At 38.9% G+C, this 13,149-nt stretch overlaps 1 protein-coding gene across 3 annotated transcripts in view; it reads left to right on the forward strand.

Annotated features, from left to right (window-relative positions):
• The window catches only part of LOC125847027 (cation-chloride cotransporter 1), a 39,029-nt gene that overhangs the window by 15,318 nt on the left and 10,562 nt on the right, over positions 1-13,149 (forward strand). For all 3 annotated transcript variants that reach the window (XM_049526736.1, XM_049526737.1, XM_049526738.1), the window contains 3 exons: positions 3,162-3,276; positions 3,433-3,627; positions 7,054-7,454. In XM_049526736.1, coding sequence (XP_049382693.1) covers positions 3,162-3,276; positions 3,433-3,627; positions 7,054-7,454 — 711 coding nt within the window. The remainder of the gene's footprint in view (positions 1-3,161; positions 3,277-3,432; positions 3,628-7,053; positions 7,455-13,149) is intronic.

Below are 13,149 nucleotides of genomic sequence, written 5' to 3' on the forward strand. Positions count from 1 at the left end.
TTCCCATGTGACTGTTAAAAGCATATTCTAGTCTTCAGAATTTATCTCGGATTCGGCAGTGATAGAAGCTCGTAATTGCAATTCGTAGCTCACTGCACACCATCATCATGTTGTATACTCACCACCTTCTTCTTGTTTATATTATTAGTCATCTCAGTTGTGCAATTCCACTCTCTTCCTGTTTTTTTCTTTCACTAGTACAAAAAAGGGAAATTAGGACAAGAAGAACATGTCAAATACACTGAAGACTCTCTTCCTGTAAATTAAAAAGAAAAATACTTAAAGGACAAGAAGAACATGTCAAACACACTGAATATTTATGTCCATTTAAAGCTTCCCAACTACTCATACAGGGAAGAAAAGGCAACAGCTGAATCCGTTGCTGATGCCATTGCTGATAACAGATCTGGGTTGGTTCACCTTCCATGGACCGGAAGTATTCTGTTTGTTTTAGTTGGAAAAAAATATCCAGGACTAAATGTGTTCCAGTTTTGGAAAGATGGAGGACTATTAGTGCTCCAACTCAAAGAATAGGGACTATTTTTTTTGAGACAAGTAACAATTTTATTCAGTAAAAACTTAACCACCCCAGAAAAAGTTGCTAAGTTGGAAACTTTACAAGCATCAAAAGTGTGAACCCTATGCAATTATACATTGCCGATTCTATACTAACTCTCGTACTTCCCCCCTCATATTCCGTTTACACCAAAAAAGGAACAAGCTAAGACAATTCATCCTAATTTTCTGGATAGAACTGCTAGTGCCTTCAAGATGTCTACCATTCATCTCTTTCCACACTGTCCACCAAATGCAAGCAAGAATGATCTTCCATCAGTCCTCCTCCCCACCTCTATTCTCAATACCCCACCAATTGTTCAGCAGTGCCAAAGTAGAACTAGGTATTACCCAAGTTATTCTGGAATACAAAAGAACATGTGCCACAGGTTTATAGTGGTCCTGCAGTGTTGCCTGTTCACACAAAAGACATCTTGAACAAATCTGAAGACCTTTTCTTTGTAGCTTCTCTTGAGTTAGGCAAGCTTTCCTAATCACCAACCAAACAAAGAATGGCACCTTTATAGGTATATTTACTTTCCAGGCTTTTTTCCAAGGACAATTCTCCTTTACAGGATGTCTTTGATTCAACTGCCAATTCACTGACTTTACTAAGAAGGCCCCTATACTGTTTAGTTTCCATCTGAGTCTGTCTGTAGAATCCGTGCATCCACTAAAAGTTCCCAATATCTGAAGCAGTGTGACGAAACTCTCTACTTCCCCGTCATTAAGAGCTCTTCTAAAGATTAGATTCCACCCTTGTTGACTCCACATTTGGTTGATCATGTCATATTGTTGGAGACTTGTAGAATAAAGAACGGGATACATAGACTTCAGATTGCTCTGTGCAATCCAATGATCAGCCCAAAAATCAGTTTTTCTTCCATCAACCACAATAATCTCCACATTTTCCAGTAGTCTTGCCTTTGGTTTCTGATAGTTCTCCACACACTGCTACCATAGGGGCTATTAACTTCATTTGTGGTCCACTGGTTCAACATCCCATATTTCTGGGATATGAAATTCCTCCAAAGTGCATTGTCTTCATTATTGAACCTCCAAAGCCATTTTTGTAGCATACTTCTATTATGCAGTCTCAGGTTCTTTATGCCCAAACTGCCATGTTTTTTGCTCAAGGTTATAGCTTCCCATTTTACTAGATTGCTGCTTTTCTTCTCTTTGTTGCCTTGCCAAAGAAAGTCTCTTCTCAATCTGCCAATTCTTTTTTTGACTTCTTTGGGTAATGGAAAGATAGGCATTATGTAAGTTGGAAGAGCATCTGAAACTGAATTAATGAGAGTCAGTCTCCCACCTAGGGAAAGATACTAAATTTCCACCTTAACATTTTTTTGTCAGACCTTTCTATAACCTCATTCCATATTGCTGCAGAACAGTTTTTAGCCCCCAAGGGCATCCCCAAATAAATTGTTGGAAGAGCTCCCACCTAACAACCAAGGTTACTTGCCAGAGATAGCAAATTTCGAACATTGTTGACCGTTTAAAGAAAGCTTTTTTGTCAGGTAACATGTAAACCTGACAAAGCTTTAAAATAGTTAGGATGGATCTGAGATGTCTGATAGGTACCACATCAGCTTCACAAATACTAGAGAGTCAACGGCATACAAAAGATGATATATTTCCATTCCTTTAATGGCTTTTGGTTGAGATCCAAAGCCTATGATCCACCCATTCAACCGTGTGATCTTAATCATATGATTAAGTCCTTCCATGACTATCAAGAATAGAAAAGGTGATAAAGGATCACCTTGTCTAAGCCCCCTTTGAGATTGGAAAAAACCTTCAGGCCCACCATTAATCAATACTGAAAATTTGACATTAGAAATGCAAAATCTGATCCACTTTATCCAGAATAGGAACTATTTTGAGTGGAAGTCCAAATTTAGAGGACCATTTTGGCTATTTTCTCTTACTGATTCCTTTATGGACTTAGCTCCCTGCCTCCTGTGTTTAGGACGTTCTAAATGTACAGTTAGGTTTGACGTATACTACTCATGGATGATAGCCTAGATCTTCAATTGCTAATTTCTCTCTTTGCTTAATGGGATGAATGCCAGTGTCACATTTTTGAGAGTTAGACAATTTAAAAGTTTTTGATCCCTTACATCATCATCAATTTAGAAGGAGGGAGCAGAGTTCTAGCTTTGTTCCTAGTATGCAAGCGGCTCATGAAAACTCTAGTGCTTTCATGAATGAATGTGGTAAACCCATCAATCTTTTCATTACATATCGGGGACAGGGAGCCAGCCCAGCTAATTCGATTTCCCGAAGAAAAGAGGGGGCGCTCTTCCAATATTGAGCTCCTAGCCCTACCTCTCTTTTTTCAAAAGTATATAGAAATGGTAGGAACTGGGAGTGAGTGAACTACCCGGGGAGAAAGGGGCAACCTCTCCATAGAAGGGAAGGGAAAGGGTTATCCGCCCATAATGATTGTAGAGTCTCTCAGGGTTGGAGGTCTAATAGTAATCACATCAAGTCCTCCCCCTCTTACTCAGAATAGCTATTCTGATCCATAGTTAAACCTGATTTTCTCCTGTTTGAATATATGACAGCAAGCTCATTACTTTCTGTTGCTATGCATGGTACAGTTGGAATCACGGGGTTGAGTTCGGAATCTTTTAAGGACAATTGGGGTCCTGCATATCAGAGGACTAGTAATGCTGGGATTCCAGACCCTAATGGAAAGATATACTGGAGTTTCAAGTAAGGCTTGCAAATCTTGTTTTCCTTCTCTCTTGTTCAATTTGCGTGGTACTTTTGCCAGGAATAAATTGTCCATTTTTTCTGCCTTTTACTTCAGTGATGCGTAAGTTCTAAGTGTGAAACTGGGTCTAATATTTGATTCTTTTTCCATGTAAGTGCGTTGGTAGGTCTCTTTTTCCCTGCGGTGACTGGGATCATGGCAGGTTCGAACCGTTCAGCCTCGCTAAAGGATACTCAGCGTTCAATTCCTATTGGGACATTAGCAGCAACGTTGACAACTAGTGCCTTATATCTAGTTTCAGTGCTGTTCTTTGGATCCGTTGCAACTCGAGATAAGCTTTTGACTGACAGGTTTGTCTAAATTGCAATGCTCTTATGATGCTTCTTGTTACTGCCTTGTTCCTAAATGAATTACAGTGGTCTGAATGGCATAGTTTCTAAAATGAGACTCAAGTATGTTGAGGTATATCGATAACTTCCCAAAATATGAGTAGGCGGTGAATACGATCATGTGTAGCTAAATATGATCGATGTAAGCGTATAAAACAAGAGACAATACCACGAGTTCAACTTAGGCATGAAGTAACATGATGCGTGTGACCTACTGTAATATAGTTCAGAAACTAAAATGGTGGGTACACTAGCAACCCAAAAAAATTCCAAGAGGGCACATCAATTTTGTCAAAGTAAGGTCCCAAGGGCTTCGCAATGGCCATGAGGGCATCAAGTATGAGGAAGCATCTAAGTATAAGGTCACGAGCGCATCAAGTGTAAGGCCACAAAGGCATCACTAAGGCCATGAGGGCATCACATAACTCACACCTCCTCCTGTTGTTTTGTATGATGCTCGCCTTTCTAGGAAAAATGAACACCATCTTAGTAGTCCATAATATCTCCCAAAAGGATATTTCATTCAAAACATAAGGCTTCAAGCTGTCAAAACATTTTTTTAACATGTCGAGTTCCATTTCAACATAGATATTTCAAACTTCAGCGTAAACATGTCTTCTTATATCATAGCTTTGGGAGTTTAAATAACATCATGCAATCATAAATGAGTTCAAATAACGTATTCACATAAACGATTTGTTCTTTAGTACTTCCATGACTAAGCGACACTATCATATCAACATCATTTCTTGTCCCAAATGCTTATGGGTGTCTTGGGGTGTTGGCCTTAGGCCAATCAACCTCATTTTATTGCTATGAGGTGAGCCATGGCTTGAACCTCTTCCAAATCACCCAAACCCACAACGTATGGCCTACCCATAACCTGTGCAAGTCACAAACTCCAGCTCAAGCTATAGTGAAAAGATTACCTTAAGAGATCAAAATCTTAATTCTTGACCCTTACGGAATTTCAGGTGGAGCATCTAGACAAAATCAATCAATTTGGGGATTCGATAACATTAAGAAACCACATTAAACTCACCTGAATGGCTGAGAAGAAATTTGAGGTGAAATCCTCCACTTGGAGTTGCGTCCTAGACTAGGAGTTGGGAGAAAGAGGAAAATCCCAAATTTTGCAATTAGATTGTTCACCACACTGGGCACGTGTGATAGCATGTGCGCTGCTTACCCTGGAAATTAACTATATGTTGTAGCCCACGTAACATGCACACTTCAGGCCTGGCCAGCCTTCAACGTGAAATAGGTGCACAGTAGGGACCAAATCTGCTGCCTCTACTTGCCTTTGATCAAAACACACAGTGAGCCCCACCGGCTGTCCGGTCTTTGTTCAACTTGAAAATTCAATCATTGATATGCGATTGGGGCGCTACAGTGTGCCCCCTGTATCTTCCTCAACTTTTAACCTCCAAATAACTTCCCCTTGGCTCTAGTTCATACCTCAAATCCTATCCAACATATTCCCAACATTACAATCATCATTCAAACACCAAAACTAAGCAGCCCAAACTTTGCCAGCACGTAATCATTAAAATGGTTCATTTAATTGATAAAAACAGTAAAATTCCAAGTCTAACGGGGCATATCAGTTGCACTAAGAAGTGGGCTAGTCCCAGTCCTTTCACTAAAAAGAGAATTAAGGGAATTTGCACTTGAGACCAGATTAGTGTGTGTATAGAATATCTAGAGATAACTGTGAGAGAGAGGGTTATTTGAGCTTTCTTTTAGAAGAGCTGAAAATTGTGAAGAAGTCTTAGAAGTTCCCAAAGGAAAAAGCAGTAGCTACGATTGAGCTGAGAGTTTAGATGATCTTTCTTTTAAGCTTTGGAATTTTTTTGTCATTCAAGTGTTTACTAGTTACTAGTTCTGGAACACGTGCAACACGTGTATCTCATGTTAATTATTATCAATGGTTTAAAATGATATAAATAATATTGAAGTACGTATGTGATGAGAATGGTAGAAGGTAAATACAAGTGTGAATTGATGAATGATTAGTCAATCGGGCTGATATTTATCGTCATTGCAAAGCACCAACATTTAAAAATTATTTTCAAATTATGAATGTGAGAATATCCTTTATTTCTCGAGGTAAAATCTGAATTTGGGGAGAAAAAGTGTTTCTTTTTGTACCTTCTTCTAATATCGTTGGATCAGGATAGTGGGTGGATGAATAAGCATAAACCACAGTTTGAGTTTAACCCATGAATAGTTCAAAAAAGAGCCATTCAAAATATTACAAGGATAGCAAGTTAATAAAGACAATAAAACAAATAAAATTAACTTATGTGAAAAATACTGTTGGAAAAAGAATCATTAGCATTCTCTTGAAAAACATACCAAAAATTGCAAACAAAATTAACTTAACTATGATTTGCAAATTTTGAATACATGAAATTTAATAACACCTCATCATCTTCACATTTGATATTTTTTTAACCATGCTTGCAGCCTAGTGTGCTTAGAGAATATGATTGCTATAATTTGTTCACTAACTCTTGTTTGTGTGATACCAACGGTTGAAAATCATACTTGAGGTTCTTTAAGACAAAGAAGGGTAGAAAACTTATAATATTCATATTCATAGGTTAAAAATGAGAGGAAATCCCTCTATTTATAGCCAAGAAATGTTAGTATGAATAGGTGCTAATTGTGGCTTATCACGAAAGTCACAACCCTTCAGAATAGTCACAACCATTCGAAAAAGTCGCAACAGAAAAGTCACAACCCTTTGAAAAAGTTTTAAACCTTCAAAAACGTCACAACCTTTCAATATGAAAAGGTGTCTACTTTTAATATAATATAAAAATATACTTAACTGAGTATTTTTAGTAGGAGTATTATAGTAATTTAACATTCAGGTTAGGGAGGTTAGGGAGTTCATGCTAGTATTGATAGATGGATAGATAGATAGATAAACTGTAAATTGTGAGATGGTTGCTACAGTTAATCAACTAGAATTTTGCTTTATATCACCGTATTTTGCATTAATGGATTTACTTCTTCGCCTTTGCATAAATTGTAAGTGGATATTCAGTTCCGGTTCTCCTATTCTTGGTTCAAATCAATGATGCTTTTTGCTTTTGAATTTAGTATTGATCACTTTCTTATGCTGTCATCTAGCTAGGGTTTAGAAGACATGGGCATGCCAGAGACAGTTTTCGGTTTCCTTGTATATTATGAACGGCTCTCTGTCATTTTAATTATAAGGCTGATACTCCTTGTAATCTCAATATATTTGGGATCTGAAAGTTTTAATGACTTGTATTTGACCCATAAGTATGTAACTTTGTATGAAAGAGATTATATTATTGTAGTGAATGGTATTTCAAAATCTACTTATGGTGTATAGCTAATGCACTCATGCAGGTTGTTGACCGCTTCAATTGCTTGGCCATTTCCAGCAATTGTTTATGTCGGTATCATCCTTTCAACCTTAGGGGCAGCCCTTCAAAGCTTGACTGGTGCACCACGTCTCCTTGCTGCGATTGCAAACGATGATATTCTACCTGTTCTGAACTATTTTAAAGTGGTAGATGGAGGTGAGCCCCATGTGGCTACTTTCTTCACTGCCTTCATCTGTATTGGATGTGTCGTAATTGGAAATTTGGATCTTATTTCACCAACCATAACAATGTTTTACCTCCTATGCTATGCTGGTGTGAACTTGTCCTGCTTCCTTCTGGATCTGTTGGATGCTCCCAGCTGGCGACCTCGATGGAAATTCCACCACTGGAGTCTCTCTCTTGTTGGAGCATTACTTTGTATAGGTATTTTCTTCTACTTTTGCTGTTGGAGAACTGGTATTCTTTCTCTGTTTTGGTTTATATCGCTGGAAATAAACTAATTGTCTATGCTCTAACATATATATTTGCTTCATATTGCTCATCTTTCCCAAGAAAACCATCATCTTGGTGCTGCCTGTTATACATTAGTGAGTATCCAGGAGCTTGAAACTGCTAATATTTGACTTGGACCTTTACTTATCCATATATTGCTTCTCCCATTATGTGTCGTTTATCATTTAGCCTATTTCTGACAGATTTGGTAACATTTTCCCAAGTAATTTTTCGTTAATTTGATTTTGTACTCAGCTACCAAACTAGGCTTTTGTTATCAATTTTAGTTTTAGAGGTTGAAAGGGCTGAATGTGTTCTTTTTGCTTTTTGCTGCGCTTTATAGAAACTATATCCGAAAAAAATATGAAGATAATTAGGAATGATTACAATTATTTGGCAGTATATGATTAGCAAAATGTCGAACTTCTTACAGTTTTTCTAATAAGAAATTTGTTCAAGAGAAGAAAAAAAATTAACGTTTAAATGTATAACCAGTCAGAAGGAAATTTACTTGTGGACACTGGTGGCCTTCATTCAAATTATGGACGGAGTATAGGTCTTGTAACCTTCAATGTGGTGAACAACTTCATGATTTTTTATAATTGAGATGCACTTTGAGATTTTTTAAGTTTACTGAATAAATTGAAAACTAAGTTCTTTTAAGTGAAATGGGGTGAGAAAAAAGAAGTGGTAGCAATATATAGGACCTTCATGCCCTCAAAAAGAACCATTTATACTTCAAAAAGCTTCCAGGCCCTTTTCCCGAGACTCACCTCTAAGGTCCCTTCCGGGTTTCTAGAGCTCCTATTCCGGTGATATTCGATCACCGGAATCATCCTCTGGCCCTTTTTTTAGCATTCTCTCTTTCTTTTCAGATATGGATGACGATGTCATCTATTTCACGGTAGGATTCATATAGTACAACATCATAAGGAAGGTCTCAAGAGCTGAAACATGGTATGAATGGGTGGAAAGAGGACGCAATATGATGACAAGAGCGAGAGCTTCAGCCAGAAGACGATGGAGTGGATAGGCCATGTCCTCAGAAATCTGTGGCCAAAATTTATAAATGATTGTAAAATGAAGGTGGGAGATGGAGGGAAGACCTTCTTTTGGGAGGAATGCTAGGTGGGACAGGGACCTGTTAAAGTCAGTTTTTCTCACCTGTTCAGCTTGAGCCTTTAGAAAGTGGCCACTGTCAAAGAGATAAGAGATAACCAGGGATGGAACTTCAGATTCAGTTAAATGATTGGGAGGGGAGCAGAATGGTTAGATTTCTAAACACCCTGGAGCAATGCAAGGGCCTCAACACCAAGTGAGGATAAACTAAATTGAATTCTAGACAAACAGGGGAGATTCTCAATGGGGTCATCTTACAGAAACTCTCAGAGGTCACACACTCAACAGGTCATGGAAGATGATAAGAAAAGTTAAGGTGCCTTTCAAGGTGACCTGTTTTACCTGACTTTTCGCCAAACAGGCTGCTCTTTCTCAGGATAACCTTATAAAAAGAGGTTTTCAATTGTGTTCTGGATGTTCTTTTTGTGAAGGTGAGGCAGAGACAATAAATCATCTCTTTCTACACTGTAGAGAGACTGTGAAACTGTGGCAAATTTTCATCAACCTAAGGGGCATCAGACTATGCCAAGGAATATAAAAAGGAAGCTTTAGCTTGTTGAAATAGGGATTGAAATCAGTCAGGGTGCAAAGAGAGATGGAAGATTATCCCAGCTTGCATATGGTGGACTATTTGGTTGCAAAGGAACCAGAGATACTTTGAAAACAAGAGCTGCGCTATGCAGAAAATAAAGATGAAATGTCTGGGCCTTGTCAATTTTTGGTGTTAGCATGAGTAACCTCAAGAAGAAGAGGATAGTCCTAGCATTTTAGATTACTTATGAGTTCATACGAGGATATTTACACTTCTGTGATTTTTTATTGCAAGTATTACTGAAATACTTCTTGAGTATTCCTTTGTTTATAATACAAGTTACCTTTTCTCAAATAAAGAAGAGGTAAAAATGTGGTGCAAAGCAAGGTGTATTGGTTTTTTGCAACCTTGGACACCAAGTTGAAGTTCTTATTTGTCCAAGAATAGGTGTGTGGACTTGCTTTCAAGTCCAAGCCCATGTCTGAAGTTTCAATGGTTCAAGAAGCCCATGTTTCCCAAATAAGGACTTACTATTTCTATTCTTGTTTCCTTCCATACTAAATTCGTATTTTCATTTATAGTTTCCTTTCAAAATAGGTATTCTACTTTCCTTGTACTTAGCTATTTCCTGACAAATTACCTTTCCCGGAAAGAAGACATTAGAATAGGACTTCTAGTTATCAAATAAGAGATCCTAAGCTCTAAAGTGGTCGCACGCCCCCATGTCAGTATAGTTACATGTTTCTGAGTAGCTGCTGAATGCAATTTGAGCTTTAATTGCTATCATTCTTTTTTTGAAATAGGTAACTTTGTATTCACACAAAAGACCTCATCAAAATCGATGAGGTGGGATTTACAAACCCCCAGGGGGTGCCATCATACTCAAATCCAAAAAGACAAAACTAACTTTACAATTGGCTTTTAAACTCCACAAGGCTATCTACTTCCCCCACTAAATTTTGCTTACACCAAAAATACAAAAGACTAAGGCATTTCATCTTGATCTCCTCTGGGCTGCTAACCTTTCCTTCAAAACATCTCCCATTCCTTTCCTTCCATAGTGTCCACCATATGCAAGCAGGGATATTTTTCCACCAATCTTCTTTTGATCCTCTCTTTCCGATTCCTTGCCAGTGTGTTAGGACCTCAAAAGTGGTTCTGGGCATTGTCCAGTTAACCCCGAGTATACAAACGAACATGTTCCACAGATCTGTAGCTATCTTGCAATGCAGAAACAAATGACCATTTACTTCAGCCTTCTGTCCGCACATGTAGCACTTTGAACAGATCTGTATACCTCTTCTTTGTAGCACTTCATGGGTGAGACAAGCTCTTCTAATTACCAACCAAGTGAAACATGCAACTTTTAAAGGAACCTTAATTTTCCAGATTAATTTCCAAGGCCAAACTGTTGTCAAGAGATGATTGGTATTCCTCTCCCAATAGCATGATTTAACTGTAAAAACCCCTCTGCTATGCAGTCTCCAAACTGGTTTGTCAGGCTCTGTGACAGTGCCTGGAAACAAGTTTAAAGCATGCAGTAGGTCTGCTACTCTTCCAACCTCCCAATCATTTAGAGCCCTTCTGAACATAAGGTCCCAACCTTGAGGGGTCCACATTTGCGCTATAGTGTCATTCTGCTGTAGACTGATAATGTACAGATCAGGAAAAAGTATCCTCAGATTTACATCACCTAACCAGGTCTCGTTCCAGAAACTGGTCTTCAAACCATTCCCCACTCTGAAGGTCACCTTTGCACTGAAATCAGGCCACATTCTCCTGATGGTTTTCCATACAGAGCACCCAAAAGTGCCATTCACCTCTTCAGTTATCCAGTTGCTTTGTAGGCCATATTTCTCAGCAATAAACCTCCTCCATAATGCCATATCTTCACAACAGAATCTCCACAACCATTTTTGCAGCAGGCTGGTGTTCTGAGTACTCAAATTCTTAATGCCCAGACCTCCTTGTGCTTTGCTCATTGTCACCTCTTCCCATTTAACCAGGTTGTATCCTTGCTTCTCTTTATTTCCTTGCCAGAGGAAGACCCTTCTCAGCTTGTTGAGTTTCTTTCCAATACTTTTTGGTAGTGGAAAAAGACTTAGCATATAAGTCGGAAGTGCATCCAGAACTGATTTTATGAGAGTCAATCTACCTCCCAGGGATATATATTGACTCTTCCACCTTGTCAGCTTCCTTTCACTTCACTCCATACTTCCAATTTTTTGTTCTTGGCGCCCAAGGGCATCCCCAGGTATTTGGTGGGAAGAGAAGCTACTTGGCAGCCCAGGTTGTCGGCAAGGTCTTGCATGTCATTTACTTGATTAACCGGGAACAAGCAACTCTTCTGCCAATTCACATATAGTCCTGATATGCCTTCAAAAATGGTTAGTATTGCCCTCAAATGTCTAATTTGTGACACTTCTGCACCACAAAACACTAAAGAGTCATCTGCATATAGAAGGTGTGCGACCTCCATATTATTGGCTCTGTTTGTATGTGCACCAAAACCTCTTATCCACCCCATTTCATTAGCCTTTCTGACCATGTAGTTGAGTCCCTCCATTGCTAGGAGAAATAAGAAAGGAGACATTGGATCTCCTTGTCTCAATCCCCTTTGTGATTGAAAAAAACCTTCAGGACTCCCATTTATAATGATTGAGAACTTCACTGTTGACACGCAAAATTTGATCCAATTCACCCATTTCCTCCCAAACCCCATTTCGCTCAGAACTTTCCAGAGGTAGTTCCAGTTGACATGATCATATGCCTTCTCAATATCCAATTTGCATAGGATACCTGATATCTTTTGTTTTTCCCTGGAGTCCACCAACTCATTTGCCAATAAAGAGGCATCCATTATCTGTCTGTCCTTCAAAAAAGCCATTTGGTGCTCATCAATCAGTCTCCCCATCACTGTTTTCATTCTCTCGGTGATCAGCTTAGCGATGATTTTGTACATTCCACCAATCAAACTTATTGGCCTAAAATCCTTGAGTTCCACAGCTCCGAGCTTCTTGGGGATTAATACCACAAAAGTGGCATTCAAGGATCTTTCAAACACTTCATTCTGATGGAAATTGTGGATTGTTTGCATTGCATTGCTCTTTATGATCCCCCAACACTCCTTGAAAAAAAGCATAGTAAAACCATCTGGGCCAGGGGCTTTGTCTCCATCGCACAATTTGAGAATGTGTACGACTTCCTCTTCTGAAAATGGTCTCTGCATCCATTCCTGCTCCTCTTGGCTTATTCTTGGGCAATTTGTCATCACAAATGATGGCCTCCAACTTTCTGATTCAGTGTATAGCTGCTTGTAGAACTCTGTTATATGATCTTTGATTTCTTTTGGATCTTTATTCTCCTCCCCATTGATAATCAGCCTGTCGATGGTGTTGCACCTCCTATGAGCTGTTGCTACTCTTTGAAAGAACTTGGTATTATTATCACCTTGTTTCAGCCACAACACTCTGGACTTCTGTCTCCACCTGGACTCTTCATTCTTCGCTAATTCTTCTAACTCGACTAGAACTGTTGCTCTAATCATCATCTCATCCTCTGTCAGCACCCTATCATTCTGGATCAGATCCATCTCAGCTAGCTCACTTAGCAAGCTGTTCTTCTTGTTGTTAAGTTCCCCGAAAGTTACACTGCTCCAATCTTTAAGTTTTTGTTTTAGCATCTTTAGCTTCATACTGAATTTGAAGTCTGGGCAACCTTCCACAACAAAACCATTCCACCAGTTCTGGACTAGATCTTTGAAACCTTCTACATTAAGCCACCAGTTCTCAAATTTGAAGTAAGCCTTCCTCTGTTCCCAATCACCACATTGTAGCATAACTGGGTTGTGATCAGATATAACTCTAGGCATAATTTGTTGCCTTATGTTTCTGAATTGTGCTTCCCACTCAATTGAATAGAGAAACCTGTCCAGTCTCGCAGCACTGTCGTGGTCAGCCCCTCTGTACCAGGTAA

Source organism: Solanum stenotomum, chromosome 12 (genome assembly GCF_019186545.1).
Source record: "Solanum stenotomum isolate F172 chromosome 12, ASM1918654v1, whole genome shotgun sequence".
NCBI lineage: Eukaryota > Viridiplantae > Streptophyta > Magnoliopsida > Solanales > Solanaceae > Solanum > Solanum stenotomum.